The sequence below is a fragment of the Medicago truncatula genome, chromosome 4 (assembly GCF_003473485.1).
Source record: "Medicago truncatula cultivar Jemalong A17 chromosome 4, MtrunA17r5.0-ANR, whole genome shotgun sequence".
Lineage (NCBI taxonomy): Eukaryota > Viridiplantae > Streptophyta > Magnoliopsida > Fabales > Fabaceae > Medicago > Medicago truncatula.
The window spans coordinates 57,378,253-57,399,941 of record NC_053045.1 but is presented as its reverse complement, the minus strand read 5'-3'; the positions used below and the strand labels follow the sequence as shown (position 1 = coordinate 57,399,941).

The following is a 21,689-nucleotide window of genomic DNA, read 5'->3' as shown; positions in this document are numbered from 1 at the left end:
CATACATCAAATAACATTTCATCGTTTCAAAATTGTGTAGAGATGTTAAAAAACCTGTTGCGTGTTTTTTTAACCAAAAAACGATTACATGTAAAATAGGCAAAATGGTAATGCATTGAAAATTTCTAATGCCATTTTTATGCATAGAAATACAAATTAACTCAAATTAACTGCAGAATGAATCGAAACGTTTGGTTCTAAATCCAGTAGCCTAGTTTTACTGTGTTAGGCAAGATATCCTATAGACTAGTTTATTTGGCAGACTAGTGTTCTACTTTGAAAACAAGCAAAAAAAAGCATGACCAATGTTTAATTGATTTGATCTTCTTAATAAGGTCCATAAAGAGTTAACAATACTACCATAGTACATAATAAACTTGCTGCAGTTAATAAACCAGTAATTTAAGAGCCCCTAGACTGAACTTGGGAAGCAACAATCAATAGACATGTTTACAAGGCCATACCAAAATCACCAAGCTTTAAAATCAGAAGTTAGCCTACAAACAACCCTCCTTTACCAGATGTAGGGCTTACATCCATTTACTTTTTTCTCTTCCCCTGCCACAATAATACCAGTTTGTTTTAGTGAAATCGCAGAATTTAGGTAAGCAAGATGATGGAATATATAATACATTGGAAACAAACATACCGAGCTAACATAGTAATCCATAGTTAACTGCTTCCGCTTCTTCAGAGATGGACTCTCTGCCTGTCTTGGTAAGACGCGCTTTGATGGAGTTGTACTCTGAAAGGTTTGTAGAACTTAAACTTAAAAACAGTTATATAAATATGAAATAAGAAACTCATTAGGTAAAAAAGGGGACTAGATACAAACCTTGGAGGCAAGTTTCTTCTCTTTACGAGCTTGTCTCTCTCTTTCATCATATTCTTGATTTTCCTTCTCTACCAAACGAATGAGGGTGTCACATCTCCTTGTTAATTCCTGAGTTGTGCGTGACTTTACAAACCAATCAAAACGAAACAAGGGTGACATTCGAAATGCAGCTTTCAATTCATCCCAATTACCATAGCCAAGCTTGTGAGTCATGCATATCTACCACAGTAAAATAATGAAAGAATTTTCTGTTAAAAAACAAGACAATAATGAACTGGGCATAAATGATTTTAATAAGAATGGACTACGAAAATGAAAATTAAATAAAATAAAATAAAATACAATACACACCATGAATCGATCACATTCTTCATTGTATAATTTCCCTTTGTTTTGTCCATATAGTATCTTCAACTCTAGCCAAGGATTCTTGTAGCGGTCTAACTTCTTCCCAATAGCTTTCATGATCTCATCTTTCCGAGCTATTCTAGACTCCCCTCTTTCAATGTTTTTAATAATTCTATCGTAATCTACATGGAATGAATGAAAATACATAATTCAGAAGATCCCTTATATTTTAAGATACATTTATTCCAAGTTTCAATTAGTAAATCTAACACATAAAAAGAACCAAAATGAAGATGCATTGTAGCTGTCTCAATAAAATGCTAGTCTACAGTCCATCTCAACATATCAGAGTTGTCGGCCCATCGATGAAGCAAACTAAAGTTACTAGGGTTGGGCAAGGATTTCAGATAATTTGTACAGCCGTCAAATCTCATAGCCACAATTGTACCAAAAAACAAGTAAAAACTGACTTTATCACAAAAAAACAAAACTTGCTAGAAAATATAAATATAAATACACATTTGGATTCTGCAAAATATTCACATTTCATGTGCATGGCAACTTACCATTCAATTCCTTGTATCGCTCTCTGAAAACTTCTGCATATCTTTCAACTTCTTCTTCCGTCTTTCCTTCCATCTCAGAAGCAATACTTTTTATATCATTTCGACCATACTTTTCACATGCCCTAATGAAAGTGTTAAAATCTTTTCGGCTCCATGATGAAAATCCCTATGTTCACCAAATACCAGAATTAAAAATAAATATACAGATCTATATCAAAGCCTAGTTAATAAACAAATTCACTCACCTGCTCTAGCAGGTGCTCCTTTTCTTCGGACTCTTCAGCAGTCAATGGCTCTCCCACTTCTAAACATTCAACAAGCACGCCATTATTAAATTGACTGTATATTTACACACAAATAATTAGGTGAAAAACTGTATGGGTGCTTATGTACCTTCTGGTTCATCAACATCTATGGAGTCTTTTACCTGATTCTTCTGATGTGCTTGCTGAAATTTTATTATACAATATCAATACCAACACATATATACATTTGCTGAGGTAAACTGAAAAATGTGAATCAGCTGTTTATGTTACCTACCATTAGATAACGAACTTCCTTTTCATACAGCTCACTCAGCCTGTGTGTGTTGAAGAACTGAAAATCATGCCTGAAGAAAAACACAATTAAAAATAATCAGGCAAAATAAGCAGCAAACTTTTTTAGGGAGAAAAAATTCCTTTTGGTGAGAAGCTTACAATTGAGGCATTCTAGGAATTCGGGGTTCTTTAGGTTTAGTAGGAGCACCTTGGCGCATTGTTTGTTTGAAGTATTCAGACTCTGAGTAACTAAAGTAAGAACCACCCCAATCCCCCAAAATAATCACCATACATCAGATTGTGAAAAGAAAAAGAATATCATTAAACAATTAAATTAATTAAAAGTACAGAAGGCAGTGTTTACTTTCGCTTCCTTTCTCTTCTTGATGGCTCAACCCAGTTGTCACTCACAATTTTTTTGAAATCAACTTTGTCCTCATCCTTCTCATCATCAAAATCAAGCAAATCAGCAGCTACAAAATGAAAAACAGCAATATACAGAGGTTAAAAGCCATGTTAAATTGCAAAACAGGAGCCAGAGACTTTTGTATGAATCAAGAATCAGTGAATACATGGAACAATGATAAATTAATTAGCTAAAGCATCAAAATCAAACAACAGATTTGCTAGAAAATATCAAACTATTTTTATCAAAAAAAAATAATCCAAGTATTGTGTGCAAAACATTTTAAGGTTGCTTACTGTCATCCATCTTAAATTTGATTGCATCTTCAGTAAATTTCTTCATCTTAGCATCAAGTTCAGCTGTTGATTCCTCTCCTTTGGCGATAATTCTATCAATATCTTCATCTGTAATTGTACTGTCCTTGGAACTAAAAACCATTTCAGCACCGAATCTAACCATTTGGAGCAAATCGTCTTTATTAACAGCTGCATACAAAAACCAATAAGACCACATCATACAATGCTCAACTCCTAAATGAAAGAAATTACAAAATAATTCATCCTAAAAATCCTTACTCTTCTGCTCAGCTAATCGCCCTTGCTGAATTACCAGAGCATCAAGTGCAAGCTTTTTGTAAGCCCTTTCAATAACTTTTTCCTCAATCGTATACTGTACAATTAAATAATCAAGATATGGACACAAACAGAAAATAAAAACTGGAAAGCACCAGCATATAAAATGGCTACAAAGCACATGGGACAGTATTGCAAACCTCGGTGCAAAATCTGAAAACTTGAACTTCTTTCTTTTGACCAATCCTATGAGCTCGATCTTGAGCCTGCAAGTCAGCTTGTGGGTTCCTGATCCAACAGCAATTTTAAAAACTATCAATTGGGAACTAACAGCTAGGGTAGAATCATTTTTAAAAACAAATCAGAAAATTGTGGAGCCAATTGAAAAACTCACCAGTCACTATCATAAAGAATAACAACATCGGCAGTAGCAAGATTGATGCCAAGACCTCCGGCTCGAGTAGACAACAAAAAGACAAATTTCTCACTTCCTGGTTTGTTGAAAGCCTCAATGGAAGCATCACGGTCATCTCCACCAGTATTACCATCTATGCGACAGTATTGGTATCCACGAAACATCAAATAATCTTCAAGTATATCTAGCAGCCTAGTCATCTGTGGAAGAATCATAAAATAAAACAGAAGCACAAATAGAGATGCATATACCAGGCTACACAAAAAAAAAAAAAAAAAAAAGCATGTGAAGAGAATCTTATTATCAAATCAACTGACCTGTGAAAATATTAGGACCCTAGAATCCCGCTCTTTTAGCTTGGGAAGTAATTTATCCATTAGAACCATTTTGCCTGTCGATTATTTTTTTTAAGGAAAAAAAAACCTTCATTATAATGATCAGTCTGAAAATGGCAACCAGGAATTTCTTAGTGTAAATAAAAATTTACCAGCACTGGTAATGATATGATCTCCTGTTGTGTAGGGAGGACCAGGTTCAGCTCCTTGGAAAAGATATGGGTGATTACAACATTTACGAAGTTGCATTGCTATATTTAGGAGACGTTTCCGTTCTCCACCAGCATTCACAACCTCAAGATCCTTCTGTAATAAAGCCTTATAATATTGTTTCTGCATTTGGGACATGCCTACTTTGAGAATGGTTTCCTTTTTTGGTGGCAACCCTTTCTCGACATCTGATTTCAACCTGCGAAGAAGAAATGGACGGAGGACCTGAAATATACACAGATGATGAAAATATTATTCAGTAGCATATTAACATAAGTTTATATGACACTCAACAATTAACTAAGGTTTGAGTTTTACTTTGTGAAGTTGTTGAACAACCTCCTGTTGGTCATTTTCACCAGAGATTTGAAACCATTCATCAAAAGTTTCAGCAGAACTAAAAATTTCAGGCAGAAGAAAGTTGAGAAGAGACCAAAGTTCATGAAGATTGTTCTGCAACATTGAAGATGAAAAAATCAATTGTATTAGCATAATTGCTACAAATACAACAAAAGAAGGGAAATTAAGATTCAATATTGAAAACAAGCCAGAACTCAATGATCAAAGCATTTAGTTCAAAATTTAAATTTATATTGTGGGGTAGAAGGGAAAACATGCAAAAACAGCAAAAAAAATACTACCAATTTAACAAAAGTAATAAATAATTTTCCTTCACTTCCCTTCTAAAGATGCACAATTTGACTACATATAGAAATTATTCATGAAGTCTTGACCAAAAAAAAAAGAAAAAGAAATTATTCATGAAGTATGTTTAGCCCAGTCTGGTGAAAACTATAATGGATTGGCCACACAGAAATATTAGTTTTATTTACACACACACACACACACTTAAAAGTACAATTTTGCTTCAAGTGGGAATCAAAACCCAGCCCATGTATGTCATTTTAAGTTTCATTTGTAGGTGCTAATTTCAATAGATATGCACATACTAAAACTATTAACCAAGGCAATGTGCCATACGTTTGGAAGTGAGGGGGGGAAGAGAGCAAAATCTTTCACAAAGAAGGGGAAGAAAATGCTTATGATTAATATATTTTTAGCTTTGACTTTTGAGAGTATTATAGCGTGGAAAAGAATTGAGGGAAAAAAAAAATAACTGTATCAAATTTGAAAGTCATATATTTAAGGACATTCTTTCGCAAAAAATGCTTATATTGACACGATATTTTGACCAAATCAACGTTAGGTGAGTTCAATAACTTTTATTCAATCTTACTTCTAATGGAAATTTACTAAAGTTGCATGAGTAGAAAGCTAACTACATCTAACATATTCTTGCCTAATAATATTCCCTTCACACTAAAAGAAAGAGTTAATAAGTTAAGGAAATGAAACAAAAAGATTTATGTAGAACTTATAACAGAAGTGTGGAGGGTGATCATTCATATCTTTTCAACCAACTACAGTCCATGAAGAGCATATAAAATAGTCAGGTTAAGAAACTACACAATAACGCCAAATAAAAGCATAATTTATCAACTCCACAACTTATTAAAAAGTCAGGCTCAGAAACTAAACACCGCCCAAATAAAAGTATAAATTATCAACTGCACAACATGAGTTTATTACAAATTCAATTAGACAGAATTTGGTAAGTTAATTATCAAGTTAGGAAGAGACCAAAAATCAAATAAATTATATCTTTAAAGAAAATAATATGGTATACCTGTAGCGGTGTGCCAGTTATAAGGAGTCGGTAGTTTGTTTTATATTCCCTCATTGTTTTGGACAGGAGGGAGTTCTCATTTTTTATCCGATGGGCTTCATCAATAATAACATAACGCCAACTAAATCGACGGAATGTGGGTTTCTCCTTGATTACCATTTCAAAACTTGTCACACACACATCAAATTTTCCAGCCACCAATAACTCCTCTTTTATATGCTTCTGTAGTTATTTAAAAACAATAGATAAAAAGTGTCAATACCAATAATAACCCTTGATAAAATAATTCACACTATCAAAGCTAGTCTTACCCTTTCATCAGGGCTACCGAGGAACTTGACTGCCCGTAAAACTGGACAAAAGCGTCGAATCTCATTCATCCAATTTCCAAGAGTGGATTTTGGAGCAACAACCATATGTGGACCCGTTATTCCTCTGAACTCATGTAGATAGCCCAGCAAAGATATAGTTTGTAAAGTTTTGCCAAGTCCCTGCAGATCAACAACATATTTATTCATCATGACTTTTAAAAACGAGACCATACCTCATCAGTATTACATATCACATGGAAATTATGTTCAAGTGTATATTTAAATGAGCTTCTCTAAGCCTACCAACTTACCATTTCATCAGCTAAAATTCCGTTTATTCCATTCTCATACAGACGTATGAGCCAGTTTAGCCCAGCAAGTTGGTAATCCCGCATTTTCCCTTGGATACCTGTTGAATAAATAACCAATTTCACATTTCTATGAACCAAAATTAAAAATTAATATCAAATATGAACAGAAAGAATCCAAGTATTAAAGGAGCGCCCCCCCAAAAAAAAAAAAATAAGACCGTCCATCAGATCTAAACTGGCTGGCTGTAGATTGTACAACCAACCAGAAATCAACCAAAAAGGAAAATAGAAAGAGTACACATAAAGCCGTAAAGATTAATCCCATATACTGGTGCAATTGCATCCAACTCCAAAAACAATACCAAACTCAAGATGTATTCAAACAAGAACACATGTATCCCATATGAGAAATCAACCTTTCAGAACGCAACAAATAGCTTGCACACCAGAGCACTCTCAACCAATATTATGACAGGAAGCAGATATTCCAGCATTTATTTTCCAAAAAAAAGGCAATGAAATGTGAGAAATGAAAGCATGTGCTATCTTAGACATAAAGAACGGAAGGGTAAGAGATAACCATCTTATCACTGCACCAATGCACACACAAAAAGAAAATATAGCTTACATGATGGTTGAGTAACCAGCCGTGTATTTCCTAACCCTCCTTCTTCTTCTTTAAGGTATTCTTCATCTTCCTCTTCCTCAGTAATCTTTGATGCATGGCGTCCCCTAAAACAAACAACATTTATTTCAATACAAGTTCTTTAACACAAGAGAAGGTCAGTATCAGATCAATCGCAATTCTTAAGTTTATTGCCTGTCTAAACTTTGCCCACCACCAGTAAAAATTAAGGAGCAAATTGCATAGCTCACTCATTCTAACAATCTTTATATACAAGTCGCTTTAAAACACTCTGCATTCAGAATACATTCACTTGTATATTTAATAATTGTGAGAATTGCATAAAGTTTAATTCGAAAAGGAAAGTTTTGCTGAACCATGTTATCTGCATTGGAAACTAAAACAGACAACTAATTCCAGTGGAAGATCTAAAACACTCAAGTAGAAAAAACTGCCCATTCATCAAATAATTAACTCTTTTCTTTCACAATTTATGGATACAGTATAGGGTATAGAAATTTCCCAAACCCCATTAAATAACTTGCACACAAAAGGACAATTATCTATACGGTAAAAACTCAATACTAACAGAAAAACGAAAAACAATTATGCAATTAATCTTGAGAAAGTACCTTCCCTTAGCCTTCTTCTGAGACGAAGATTGACCACTTTTAGCAAAATGAGCAAACAACTCAGTTTGCTGCAACAGATACTTCAATCGTCCTTTTCCTTTAGTATTCTACAATACAAATAATTTATCTCAATCAAATTAACAACAAAATTAAGAAGAAAACCATTACAGTAAAAGTGAATAATAATAATACACGCACCATAGTGGCATCAATAGATGCATTTTGTGCATCCAATATCTCCTGAACCTTCTGTTTCTTCAACCGTTCCAATTCCTTTAACCTAGCTTTCTCACGCTTACTAATCTCAGGATTAACACTTTCATCCTACAATTAACATTGTAAAAATAAAAAATAAATAAAAATAAAATAAAATAAATTATGAAATTAACAAAATGCTGATTCTGAATTAACTTTTACCTGATTTTCATCCTCTTCATCGACGCCGTCATCATCGGCGGCGGGTTCATCTGGCGCATCCTCATCGTCGGAGCCAGCGGAACGAGCAACGGCTTCGAGTTCTTCTTCGTCCTCTTCTTCGATCTGATCGTTCACGTTCTCAACCTCTTCTTCTTCGGAAGAAGATGAATTGGAGGCGCTAGAAACGTGAGATTTGGAAGTTCTAGCCATGGTTTTTGTCTCAGATCGAGGGTTTCGTGAGTGTGTGAGAGAAAGAGGAGCGCGAGAGAGATTTTTATTTCAAAGCGTGAGAGAGTGAAAATGGAATAATCATGATGGGGATTTATTTAAGGGATTTTTAGCCGTGTGATTTTGCGGTTCTAGGGTATGGTGTAGTGTTAGAGTCGTGATGACGTGGTACTGAAAAACGAATAATTCGCGCCAATGATGTTGAAGTGGAACCGATATTTTCCCGCTTGCAAATTGCAATATTTCGATTTCGATTTGGGCTTCACTTTCTTCCTCGTTTATGGTTTCAAGGTTGCTTTCTAGACTTCTCGCATTGCTTAAAAATCTTCGAATTTATCTTATCGTAATTTTTTATCGCCTAAAATTCATCAAGAGTTACGACTCAGACGTTATTTATTGGATTAGAGCATTATACCCTGTCAACTTATTTCAAAGGCTTGGGAATTATTTTCTAGGTGCCATTTAGCTTGGACCTATTGAAGTTTTGGTCCATGATGGACCAATTTTTATTACCATTAGATTAGATTATCCCATAAAATTTTATCATAGTCTATCAACATTAAATTTGACTCATCAATTCTCTCTCATTGCACTACTCTCTTCTTCTTCCTTTGTCTGGCCAAATATCCATTCACAATTAAACTTTCATTGATGATCTTTTGGCAATTGATTCATAAAGCATTAGTGAAGCTAACTAGCTTTCTTCAACTTTCAACAATTTTCTACTTCACAGTTCACACCAATTTTATTCTTTCTAAAAAATGAACCCACCGTGCAAAATGAAATGCCAACCTCACTGAAAAAGATTAATTTATAATGGATTATGTACATAATTGAAGAATCTTGCTTCAATTGCATGTAAAGTTATGCATTAATTTTACATCTCCCCCTATTAATTTTTAATTTTTTTTTTTTGCAATCCTCTATTTTTTTCTGGGTCGTTGAAACATTTTTTTTTTTATAAAACATATACTTAACTCTTCAATTATTTTAATTTTTGATCCATAACATTGGACTTGTTGCTAGCTTTTAACGGATTAATAAATTACGTAATGTTACCTTATTCAAGAAATTAATGTTAATTCAAATTGACAAAACTCAAACAAATTAGTGAGATCCATAAGATGAATAATCCAAGACAAAATTATTCATAAAAAAAATTATACCATTTTCTTCCAAATTTTTTATTTTAGTATTGAGCTTTTGTTAACAATGAAACAATCGGTTCCGAGAAAAAATTAGAGAAAAATTATAGTTGTACTACATAGTTGAAAAAGAGAAGAGATAAGGTACAATGAGAGAGATAGAGTTGGGGTTAGATTTGGGATGAGTGGAGCATGATAGAAAATCTAATCAAATGGTGGTTAAAATTGATCCACCGTGGAGCAATATTTTTATGGGTTCATTTTGAATTATATTAGACTTCCCTAAACAATAAGGATTTTTCTATCATGTGCAATATTGCACATGTTAATAATACTAAAAGAAGCAACTTTTTATTAAAAACCATGGTTGTTATTAAAAAGAATATATATTTAATGTAAAATACACAAGTTTCAATATAAACTTGCTACTTTAAATTTCTTAACATATGCAAATTTGCACATGTTAGAAAAATACAATCAACAATAGTGTGCAGTTTTTTAAAACATTAATGTCAAAATCATTGTTATCATTATTTTCGGAAATACCACATTTTTTTTTTTTAGAGAAATACATCATTCTTAGTTAGTATTTCATCGTATCCTATCGGGAAATGTTAACTTGTACCCTTAAGGTACAGGTTAATACATCAAATATAAAAATAGTTTATTGAAATGTCTGTATTACATTTAATCTTTAACTTTTTAATGAATTGAATGCACAAAATTTTAATGAATATTTATTCTTTTGGATTTCTTAACATTTGCCCTAAGGGCACAAGTTAACACTACCCTATCTCATTATACGTACCTCCTCCGGTCTCAAATGTAAAAACAAGATGTATGTGGTTTTTATTATAGACAACATACATCATTTATTAGATGAACCTAAAAAGTGAAAAATTTCTTACATTTGATATTAGAAGGAGTATATACTTACTTCATACTAGTAAACGTGGCCTTACTTTTAAGTTTTATGAAGTTTGAGTTTTTCAGAAATTTCGAACGAGCTCAAATATTTATTTTTATAAAAACTCATGTTTGGGAAAATTGAGAGTTGAATTTTTAAAACAAAAAAAAAATACGATTGAAATTGAAAAGTATAAAGGTTTAATAGTGTTTTTCACCTCTGTAGTATATGTCATTTTCGGTTTTCGCTCTTATTAAATTTTCGGTTTAATTTGCACCCTTGTAAAAAATTTATTTTTCAGAAAACACCCTTAATAGGCCATTTTCAGAATTTTTTTTCAAGAAATTTTGGTTTTTGAATGGCCTATTAAGGGCGTTTTCCGAAAAATAAAAATTTTACGATGGTGTAAATCAAACCGAAAATTTTATAGGGGCGAAAATCGGAAATGACATATATTACAGGGGTGAAAAATACTATTAACCCAAAAAAAAAATGTAGGGTACAAAATTGTAAAATGGTTTTGGATCTCATCAAAAGCCACCTCAAGAGTGCCCCAAACACTTGAAAACAGAAGCAATGTTAGATTTCAAAACTAACTCAAATGATGAAAATATTCAAACATATTTATATCCAACAGCCCGAAAACTTTAGCCCTATGATGCCCAAAAAAACAAACATGTCTTACAAATTTGTGTCAGGAATTTCTACTCACGTGGAAAAGGAGTGATGAATTTGTTGTAGTTGCTAATCAAGCAGTCTATATCTTCGTGTGAGGTGATTGTTAGATGTTGAGTAAAAAAATGTGATTGTTAGATGGTTACCATTTCAACTTTGAAAATTTATTTCGAAACACAAGTCCGAATATGAGTAATTTTTTTAACGAGTAATGTTTTATTGCAGTTTTTCTCAGTCGATTGAATCTAATGCTGTGGGTGTTATACTCTTTTATAATGCGAAATTATAAATTCATATAGAGAACTATACAATTACAAGTGCATGAATAACTTTTGTTTCACGTTAAACATGTATTGTTAGAGTTCAAAAATGTTTCACTGATTGCTAACACATCATTTTGTGTGTTATAAGATGTTAGATTCAAGTTTACTTATTGTCAATATCTTAATAATTGAAATTGAATTAAACCAACGAGACCTCCAAATCATGGTTCAATTGCTTTAGACGGTTCAATTTTAGATGAAATTGTGATTGAATCGTCCAAATAACTAGATTAGAGAAGGTGTAAATCTTCGTTTGATTTTTAAACATCGCTTATAGTACCAATAGTGTATCTTTTTTAAAGAAGTGTAAAGGGAAAATTAGGAGATTCTTTCATATGAGGGTATAAACAAGGTTAGAAATTGAAATTATATACACTTTATATCAAGAGGGAAACAAACATGGTATATAGAAGTACTTTTAGATTAATACAAAAACAAAGAACACGAGATTGAGAAGTTTTTGGTGCCTTAACATAGATTAATCAATCTGATTATAGTATGTATTTCATTTGAATAACTCTTGTATGAGGACTCAGAGAATAAGAACGTACAATGCATGTTCAAGCTTGACAACATGATTAATACTACTTTGTAACATTGTCAAATAGAAAACATCCTCAATTATATATTGAAGTTGCTACTTCTGTATTATCTCCATCCAGTTTCGATTCTTCATTGTCCCTGCATCAGAAACATGTTTCAATTAAAGTTATTAAAAAATTGACTAATTAATACCATATATGTTACTCCCTCCTTCACAAATTGTATGTCCCTTTAGAAAAAATATTTGTCCTAAATTATATATCGTTGTACAATACCAATGAAATATTAATGAATGAAATGCTTAAAACGTCATACAATCAATTTGGGACGGAGGGAGTAACTTTTTGCGATGATATGTTCAAGCCCCTACATACCTGCTGCTCAGATTTGATATCATTTTGTTCATCACCTTCAGAGGTTGAAACTTTTGTCACATTGGTTTCTTCTTCTTTGGCCACAATCTCTTCCTGAACCGCTTCTTTGGTTTCTTCTTCCTTAGCTGTCTCTTTGATTTCTTCTTCGTGGACAGGTTCTTTGGTTTCTTCTTCCTTAGACACCTCTTTTGTTTCTTCTTCCTGAGCCATTACTTTGGTTTCTTCTTCCTGAGTCGTTACTTTGGTTTCTGCTTGCTGAGCCATTTCCTTGGTTCCTTCTTCCTTAGGCACCTCTTTTGTTTCTACTTCCTGAGCCGTTTCTTCGGTTTCTTCTTCCTGAGCCTTTACTTCTTCCTTGGCCACATTATCTTCCTCCTTTGTGTCTTTGATTTCTTCTTTTTCTTCTTCCTTGATAAGAGTTTCTTCCTGGTTTGTGTCTTTAGTTTCTTCTTCTTCCTTAACCAAAGCCTCTTCTTGTTTTTCTTCTTCTTTAACTTCCTTGACCAAAGTCCCTTCCTCTGTAAACATGCAAAGAGAAAATTAAAATTTAAAACCAGCAACTAATGCTTAAAAATATTTAATAATCTTATTTGAAATTAATAAGAATGAAAATCTACAACATCATTCTCACCTTTTTGATTTTCCGTTACTATTTTTGCTTCTTCTGCAGGTTCAGGTTGATTTTTATTTTCCAATGAATCATTTTTCTCCTCTGCAACAATGATTTCTTGTGTCTTATTCTGAGAAACATCACCTTCACCTTCCAGGTTCTTCTCCAATGCATTCTCTTGCTTAAAATTCGTTATCTCATTAGGAACAACAACGACATTGGGCTCCTCAACAACCATTTTAACATTTTCATGGCGCTTTTGTTCCGGTTTTGAAATTTCATTATCAACATTGTTGTTGTCCGCGGTTTTGGTTTGAACAGTTTCTGTCCCATTATTAAGGCCAACCTTAGAATCATCAACGATAGATTTCTTGCTCTTGCTCTTGAGAACGGTGTTTGCAGAAGCAACATCGAGCGGTTTGGATTTCCCACAACCCATTTCTTTTTAATTTTTGATTATAGAATGATTGTGGGAAACACACGCACAAAGGAGAAAAACAGAGATTGAAGGATGGAATGGATGTGTTTGTGATGGGGAAGGGAATATATGAATGGAAGAAGGGTGGTTTTGTTGTTATGGTTTTAGCTGTAGGGTTGTGGCCTGCAACTGCACAATTCTATAGAAAGGAAAACAAACAGTGCGTCTTTTCCGCTGTCACGCGCATCGTTGTGATAATCGAAAGGATGAAAAAAATGGACAAATTGCGCTTGTTTGTTTATTCGTTAACCTTTTCTGTTTTCGCTGTCGACGGTTCGACTATTGTCGTTACGAATAAAGTGGAGGAGATTGCACAATTAATAAATAAATAAAATATTTAAATATATGATTGGTGTGCGGTTTTATTACTCCATCCGTTTTTAAAATGAATGTCATTTGAAGTTAACGATCCTAGCTAATTATATACTTGATTGCTCAAGTAAATATATAATTAAGTATTAATTATATAATTGAGCAATTAATAAATAAATAATCATGTGGTCTCCAAAGTTTACATAGAGATTGAACAATCAATAAATACTTGATTGCTCTTGTACCTTTATCATATTTTGTTATTGTTCATTGCAAGTTTTTTTTGTTTACATTGATCCTTGTACATTATAAAAGCCGTTGTTGGGTTCAAGTTAAAAAAATTAAAAAATCAAAACTAACGATGTGCCACGTGGACCAATCATTTCATGTCATGTGGTCTATTAAAAGAGAAAAAATATTTTAACTTTTTTGTTACTATTTTATTCATTGTTTTTTACTTAAAAATACCATTAGTTCATGCACATTCAGTACCTTTTATATCGGTCCTTAAACCTTTTATTTTTAATCTTTCAATGATATTATTATGTTTTATTATTGTTTTGTTCATTACTTTTATTGAGATTAATTATAAAATATATATATATATATATATACAAACCATTTTTGAAAGAATTTTTTTATTTACTTTTTTAAAGAATAAAATAAAATTAAAGGTTTTAAAGAATTATTTTTAATAAAAAAATCATTCTTGTTTGCTTCATTTTGAGGAAATACTTTTTTAAAAATATCTTTTGTTGGAGTTATGAATTATGAGTAATAGGGGGGGGGGGGGGGGGGGGGGGGGGGGGGGAACTACACAATTTTTATTTTATAGGTGAAAAAGAACGCCTATTTTTTTAAGGAAATGTAGTTATAATGTTTTCCTACTAATATGAAATAAATAAATAAGAACTTTTTTTAAGGAACCTAAATTCAAAACTTGGTTCACTATTTTCAGAAGTAAAATAAAACTGGAAAACATATTCACTGTCCCGAATTGGATGGTAAAAATTTGTAATTCTGGATAAATATAATAAGAAGAAAAAGTGAAGAACAATATCTATATGGTCCATTCAATAATGATTGGAACAATGAAGGGCCTTTCTTCTTCGCTTAACCAACTTTGATGCATTCATTCTTTAGTCAAAATCAATCAAAATTGGACTACTAATACTCAACCAAAAATACTAATAAAAATCATTTCAACACCAATTAATTTCTTTGCTCATAACTATCAATATGCATACATTTTTTTTGAAGGAAAAAAAAAATAAATCAATATGCATACATGTATACCACCAATATATGTACCATGTCACCATGGTCTTAACATCAATCACAATGATTAATTATAATCAACCTTTAAATCCCAAAGAAAAACAAACCAATTATTCATCAATTGAACCTACAAACTCATAATCTCTCTCTTAATCTTCTCAATAACAGCACCATTTTGAACCAAAGCAGTGATTGCCAAGATCAAATTCCCATCATTAACAGAAACATTAGCAGCTAAAACCTCAGCTTCATTCTTCAAGAACACCTTCAAAATAACAGTAATCAACCCAGGTTTAGCCACAGATTCAATCCCAAAGAAAGCCACATTGCTTGAACCAGTAACCGTAACAGAGCAATTGGGATTCCTATTACGACAGGGAACCAACAAATTAAAACCCCTTTCAACATGTTTCTTTGATTTTGATTCCTTCATCTCCTCCAAAATTTTCTTCTTTTCCTCAAGTTCCTTAATGTACTGGATTGTTTCGTTCACAATCACTTCCTGTGTAGCCTAAAAAAACAAAAACCCATTTCAGATAACAAATCAAACTATAATGGGTCGATGAAATATTTAAATTGAAAACCCAAATGAAGAATGAAGAATGAAAATAGAAGAGAAAATGAAGGAATGATGTTAACATTGGGGTGGAGAGTAGGGACAGTGGTAGTGAGGTGAGTGAACATTTGCTTCAATTTGTTCCTTCTTTCACGTTCAACATTTAGAACCTCTTCGGTTTTAATAGTAGTGGCACGTTTTCTGTTACTCATTTCAGAAAGTGATTTGTTACTGTACTCTTCCATACGAGTCTCACTCTTAGTTGGTTTATATATGAAAGAAAGAGAGAGAAAATTGTTAGTGAGGTTTGGGGTTAAAAAAATGAAAACCAATTTTGTGTAACTTTTTTTCTAGTTATTTCCATCATTGTTTAATTTGTTTTCAATTAATGTTGATTTCAGATGTTGGGATATATTTAAGGGGTTGAATGGAAAAGTGAAAATAAAAAATTAACCAAAAATGGTACTAGCTTATTTGTGTTGAAATGGTTTGTAGTGGGTGGTTGAATAGATTCTAACAATGGCCATGTGATTGTCACGCTTTCTTATTCTTATACAATCATTGCATATAATAACCGTATTCGTAAGACAATCTTCTTGTTTGTAGCACAAGGTATTACTTGGACTCCACACAATGGTGAACAATAAAAATGGAAGCAAAGCATAGCTATAACTTATAGGGTGGCCGCGGTTATGATCTTTGTGAGGAAGTTGGTTACATCACATGGGGTGATTATTTGGGAAAAAGATATGTAGACATCCTTTTTCATACACCTCTTATGTACACTCCATGTATTAGGGGTATTTTAGTAATTTTACATCATATCATCACTTTTTTTTATCTCTTCTTTCAATGTTTTTGCCACATGTCACAAATGTGTGTGGATGTAAAAGGGTGTATGCCACCTAAGGTGGTTCATGTATAAGAGCTCATTATTTATGTATGATTGGAATTCACCAAAAACAAAATTGTGTATGATTGGATGTATGTATGTACAAAAACTAATAGTGCAAGGGTTGCACTAACAATTGTTTTATCAATTTACCTTAAAATATAAAAGTCAACATTGAACTATATATGTACAACACAAAGGATAACTTATTAAAAAGGGCAGGGCCGTTCCTAGAGTTTTACGGGCCTTAGGCATAGTATTAAAAAGGGCCATTTATATTACATCATAAATTTTTTCCCTTCTGATAAATGAGAAATGAGACATGCATTAGTTATGATATTTGACTTCCCAACTATGCTGGCATCCAAAATATTGTGGGTCAAATACACATCATATATTTTATTAATATAAAGGAAAAACAAAACAAAAAAAATTGGGGTCCAAACCTAACCCAACAAAGTTAAGTAAAATTATAGATATGGATACCAACTTATCTCTAGAGAAATCAACTATAATAAAACTGTGACATACAGATATAGACCATCATTGAGAATATACAATAGTTTTACAAAATATTCAAAAAACTTCTCTTTTTCTCGTGAAGTCAAAAGTGGTTTTTTCGAGCTTTTTGAAATGCAAAATCATTTATAATGCTACTCTTCATTTCGTTTTTTTTCTACTTCTCAATAAATGTTTTTTAGGTAACACCTTAAAATAAATCAAACATTCAATAGAAACTAATAAAAACAAACAAACAAACAAAAACCATAGATATAGTGAAGTAGAGAACAATAACACCTTAAATGTAGCCTGAAATTTTAACATCCGAAATTAAAAGTGCAAATATATATATCAACACTTAATTAATAAGTATTCACTTTAAGAATTTAACACCTGAAATTAAAAATGCAAAAAACAGAATATATATATCAACATTTAATTAATAAGAATTAAGAATTCACTTTAATAAAAAATAAAGAATTGAGATAGGAAAAGAAAGGAAGATATCTTATGGATGTATAGAATTGGGGTAAAAAATGAATTTTAGGGGCCTAAAAAGAAACCTCCTTTTTCTGGGCCTTTCAAATTGAAAAAAGGCTTATTTTCTATTTTTATAAGTTGGGCCGAGATAATGATTTGAAGATGGCCCTGCTAATAGGAATTGCTATATGCACGCTCCATTTTCCTTAGTTTTACTATATGCACCCCCCTATGAAATTTTTTTATGGGCCCCCTACGGGCAAGGGCCCTAGGCCGTCGCACTCCCGGCCTATGCCTAGGGCCGGCCCTGAAAAAGGGTCATGTTGATCGGTGTCGTTGGACACTAGTAAAGCAACTAAAAATAAAAAAATTAAAAAATCATCAACAAAATCAATATTTTTTCAAATTTCAAAAAGTAAAATACACAATTTCCGAGAAAATATTCATTTTATAATTCCTTAACTAATGCTTTATGGGCACTAATTAACATTTCTATATTAATAATCATATATAAATTGAGTAATGCTAACAACACTCTCTTTTAAACACTCTCTATGATACTCATTCTCTTATTGGTTTAAATCATTGTGAATCTACACATTGAAAATTGAACCCACACAAAGTGATGGGACATATATTGATTTCATCCAATTAAAAAGTGACTGTTAGATAGAGTGTTCAAAAGTGAGTGTTCCTAACACTCCTCATATAAATAAAAAAAAGTGTGAGAGTACACATTAATTACACTATCAATTTTTTTCAATATACATAAAAAAAAAGTGTGAGAGTCTTATAAATAAGAATTGAGTGAGTATAATATATCATATAATGTGAGATCTTTTTTTAAAAAAAAAATGATATTTGAATAATCATTTTGTCACAACTTTCTCTTTCATACTCACAATATATTCTCATCTCTCACTCTCTCTGTGAGTGAGTATATATTGCTTTGGTTTTTGTGCAAGATTTAAATTTCTTTATATATTTTGGTTGTCCATAAAATGATTGCTCAAATAACTTTTTTTTTAATTATATTTATATTATGTTATTGAGAGTTCTAGCATCACATTTTCATTATATCATGTTATTTTTACATTCTCTTAAACAAATTTTTCAATTCATTAAAATTTACCGGTCAGAATTTATGAGTCACACCAAATAATGTTAAAGTGTGTTATAAAATATTAAAATGTACTATTAGTATGTGTAACACCCCGTTACCCAAAAGTAAATAAATAACAATAATCATCAGAGTATTTCACCAAACGGGTATGCTACATTGCAATTTCAAAATTCTTAAATAGAAAATAAAACTATTTAATCAAACCACCTGATAAAATATTAAAACATAGCAGCGGAATAGTTTTCAATCCAACAACATCCTACGGCATTAAAGGCCTTAGCATAATTCATCGACAATGTTCAAAAGATAATAAAAGGCTCCACACCACAAGTTCCAAAATTTGATACATGGAAAGGAAAAGCAACAATAACAATAAAGATAAATCCCATCCCACGTATCAGAGCCCTAGACACGACTTTGAGCCACCACCAACTACTCAGGGTCACCTGCAAGTTACCCATAGGAAGGGCAACGTTTTCAAGCAGAAGGGGTGAGACTCACAACAATAAATATAGATATTAAAATCAACCATTGAATCTAACACCCTAATCAACAACACATTATCTTGTAAACATATAAAGGTATAAGTCACAAGCATCAACAACATCAACAACACACCATAATCACCTTGAGTATCATATATATGTATATATCACCTATTCAACACCAAATTCATCTTATCAGATAACAACTGAATAACCACTAAGACTCATGCAAATGACATGACCACTGCTAAGACACCATCTTAGACTTCTTAAATGAAATGCAGTAATGCATGTGGTACCAATCAGGACCGAGGCCCTCACCGCTTTTGAATGGTTAAAGCATTCATCAGGACCGAAGCCCTCACCGCTGTTGAGCAACTAGTACTCCAGGACCGAAGCCCTCACCGCTGTTTTATGCATATGCAATGGACCTACTTGTGTATATCTACATACAACTGACCATGCAATGCAACTCCATGTGACTCAACTTAAACAACATGTATGATTCATTACTTTGCATACATTTCATTCATCATCAGCAATCATCAATCCAGAAATCAAAACAACCACAATAATGCATAATTACATGAAACTATGCTCAATACAACAACATTAAGGTACTACCATTCAAGCACGAAATTCAACATTCAGGAACTGAGTAGCTCGCCTCGCGAGCACATCTGCTCGCCATGGCGAGTTCACAAAAACACTAGCTCGCCATGGCGAGTTCAAGGCGAACTCGAGGCGAGTGAAAATTAGGTGCTCTCGGGAAAAATGCTATTTTCTCACTCAAACTCCAATTCTAAGCTCCCTATTCATCTTTCTAACCTAAAACTTCCACCATTCATCATTAAAATCATCTAGGTACCTTAAACCATCCCCAAAACATCTTATAACAACTTTTCAAAAATTAAGTTTTAATCTGGGCTACTCGCCATGGCGAGTTGGATTGCTCGCGAGGCGAGCTATGAAGTTGCTCACTCGCCATGGCGAGCACAGTTGCTCGCGAGGCGAGCGATGAACTTCTGTACGGGCAGAAAACATGTTTTTCCCCAAAATCCCATTTTTCTTCAATTCACTCCCCAAATTAGTTTACAGATGAGAAATGAATGTTTCTATGCAACCAAAACCAAATTCTAACTTCAGAACAGCAATATCTACTCCAAAAACCATAAATTCAATTAAAACCCAATTCCTCAATTTCACTCCAAAAACCTGTTAAACTCAAATCAGACTTTAAAATCTATACTATTGAAGTAAACCTCACCCTTACCTTAGAAATTGAAGAAGAAATGCACAGCAATGATCAACTCTTGGTTCTCCTCTCTTGTTCCTGGTTTTCTCTCCCTTGGCTTGGTTTCACGTAAACTGCTTCTGACATCTATTTCCCAACTTCCCTCTAACTTAACTCCCTAATATTTCCATTAACTCCCCATTAATTTTAATAAATATTAAATAACCCCCTAACTCCAAAATAACTAATATTTCATACTTATTTTAATTATTATTAAATAAACCATATACTAAAATAATACACCACATAAAACATTCAAAAAATCACATATACACGAATATATGCATATACTCCACATAAATCACCAACCAACATATATAAATATATATATATACTCCACATAGTATAAAATTAATTAAATAAATAACTAGGGCGTTACAGTATGTACTAATACTATTACGACAATTTTTTTTATATAGATTAAATATTTTTATATAGTTAGTATTGTTAGCTCTGCCTTCCTAATTGTGGGTTAGTTTAAGTTTTTTTTTTAACAATATAATTGATATTATATCTAAACATGACTTTTGTTTTGAGACACATTGAATGCATTGTGCTTATAAAGTCTTTCTATTGTTGAGAGATATTTTGGGTCTGTTTGGTAAGGCCAACAGATTAGTTTATAGGGGATAACGAATAACTTATAAGCTTATATGTTCAAAAAACCTCTTTTTGGTAATGGTTTTTCACCACAAGCTTATAAACTATTTTTCAGACGCTATTATAAGTAACGTTTGAACTTATAGTTTATAATTTATTGTTTTTTTTTCCACTTTTACCCTTACTATTTTAATCGAAATCCATTTTTACCCTTTATAATATTTAATTACGTAGAGGAAAAAAAGGTTTACATTTAATTAAACTTCAGATTTCAAAATGGCAAATAAATTTGTCAAAAAAAGTGGCTAATAAATTTATTTAAGAGATTTCTATTCAAAAAAAAAATATTATAGAAAAGTTTTATTCTTGGTTAGAGTTACGTTCAATTTTTGTTTTTTAACTTTAAGTTTTATTTAGTATAAAAAATTGAAATAAAGTATTATAAAAATAAGATTTTAGGAAAAAAAATATTTTAACAATAATATCTAAAAGAGACATTAAATTAATAAAATTTATTATAACTTAAATAACCTCAACACTAAGAAAACTAACAAACTTTTTTTTTTTTAACAATAGAAAACTAACAAACTTAAAGCCGGTAAAATTTCAATCTTTAATCAACTAACATTATTCTAGCATACATTATACATGTAATTTTTCACCCTTTTACTTCATT

At 32.2% G+C, this 21,689-nt stretch overlaps 3 protein-coding genes across 3 annotated transcripts; all 3 read right to left on the bottom strand.

The window, feature by feature from the left end:
• Positions 1-296: 296 nt before the first annotated feature.
• LOC25494064 (ISWI chromatin-remodeling complex ATPase CHR17) lies at positions 297-8,529 on the bottom strand. The gene is made up of 24 exons (XM_013602785.3): positions 8,210-8,529; positions 7,991-8,116; positions 7,793-7,899; positions 7,164-7,267; positions 6,536-6,633; positions 6,225-6,404; positions 5,914-6,135; positions 4,545-4,679; positions 4,169-4,451; positions 3,999-4,072; positions 3,661-3,881; positions 3,467-3,554; positions 3,270-3,363; positions 2,991-3,179; positions 2,653-2,761; positions 2,448-2,537; positions 2,290-2,359; positions 2,143-2,197; positions 1,995-2,053; positions 1,750-1,915; positions 1,187-1,365; positions 836-1,054; positions 650-745; positions 297-558 (listed from the first exon to the last, which is right to left on the bottom strand). The coding sequence occupies exons 1-24, from the start codon at positions 8,417-8,419 to the stop codon at positions 541-543; spliced, it is 3,192 nt and encodes a 1,063-aa protein (XP_013458239.1). The 5' UTR covers positions 8,420-8,529; the 3' UTR covers positions 297-540.
• A 3,370-nt stretch (positions 8,530-11,899) lies between these two features.
• LOC11405344 (cilia- and flagella-associated protein 251) lies at positions 11,900-13,755 on the bottom strand. Its single transcript, XM_003609539.4, has 3 exons — positions 13,036-13,755; positions 12,405-12,922; positions 11,900-12,168 (listed from the first exon to the last, which is right to left on the bottom strand). Exons 1-3 carry the CDS (start codon positions 13,451-13,453, stop codon positions 12,160-12,162), a joined length of 945 nt encoding a protein of 314 aa, XP_003609587.1. The 5' UTR covers positions 13,454-13,755; the 3' UTR covers positions 11,900-12,159.
• A 1,240-nt stretch (positions 13,756-14,995) lies between these two features.
• Positions 14,996-15,863, bottom strand: LOC11405343 (uncharacterized). The gene is made up of 2 exons (XM_003609538.3): positions 15,722-15,863; positions 14,996-15,593 (listed from the first exon to the last, which is right to left on the bottom strand). The coding sequence occupies exons 1-2, from the start codon at positions 15,848-15,850 to the stop codon at positions 15,210-15,212; spliced, it is 513 nt and encodes a 170-aa protein (XP_003609586.2). The 5' UTR covers positions 15,851-15,863; the 3' UTR covers positions 14,996-15,209.
• Between the last annotated feature and the right edge of the window lie 5,826 nt (positions 15,864-21,689).

Bases quoted from the DNA above. Each gene is read 5' to 3' on its own strand.
- LOC11405344 (XM_003609539.4), bottom strand. From the start codon at position 13,453: ATGGGTTGTGGGAAATCCAAACCGCTCGATGTTGCTTCTGCAAACACC. The intron at 12,923-13,035 runs GTGAGAATGATG...GCATGTTTACAG, and splicing joins AGTAACGGAAAATCAAAAAG to AGGAAGGGACTTTGGTCAAG.
- LOC25494064 (XM_013602785.3), bottom strand. From the start codon at position 8,419: ATGGCTAGAACTTCCAAATCTCACGTTTCTAGCGCCTCCAATTCATCT. The intron at 6,634-7,163 runs GTAAGCTATATT...TTTATTCAACAG, and splicing joins GCTGGTTACTCAACCATCAT to GTATCCAAGGGAAAATGCGG. The intron at 3,364-3,466 runs GTTTGCAATACT...TTAATTGTACAG, and splicing joins TTTTCAGATTTTGCACCGAG to TATACGATTGAGGAAAAAGT.
- LOC11405343 (XM_003609538.3), bottom strand. From the start codon at position 15,850: ATGAGTAACAGAAAACGTGCCACTACTATTAAAACCGAAGAGGTTCTA. The intron at 15,594-15,721 runs GTTAACATCATT...TTGTTTTTTTAG, and splicing joins TCCCTACTCTCCACCCCAAT to GCTACACAGGAAGTGATTGT.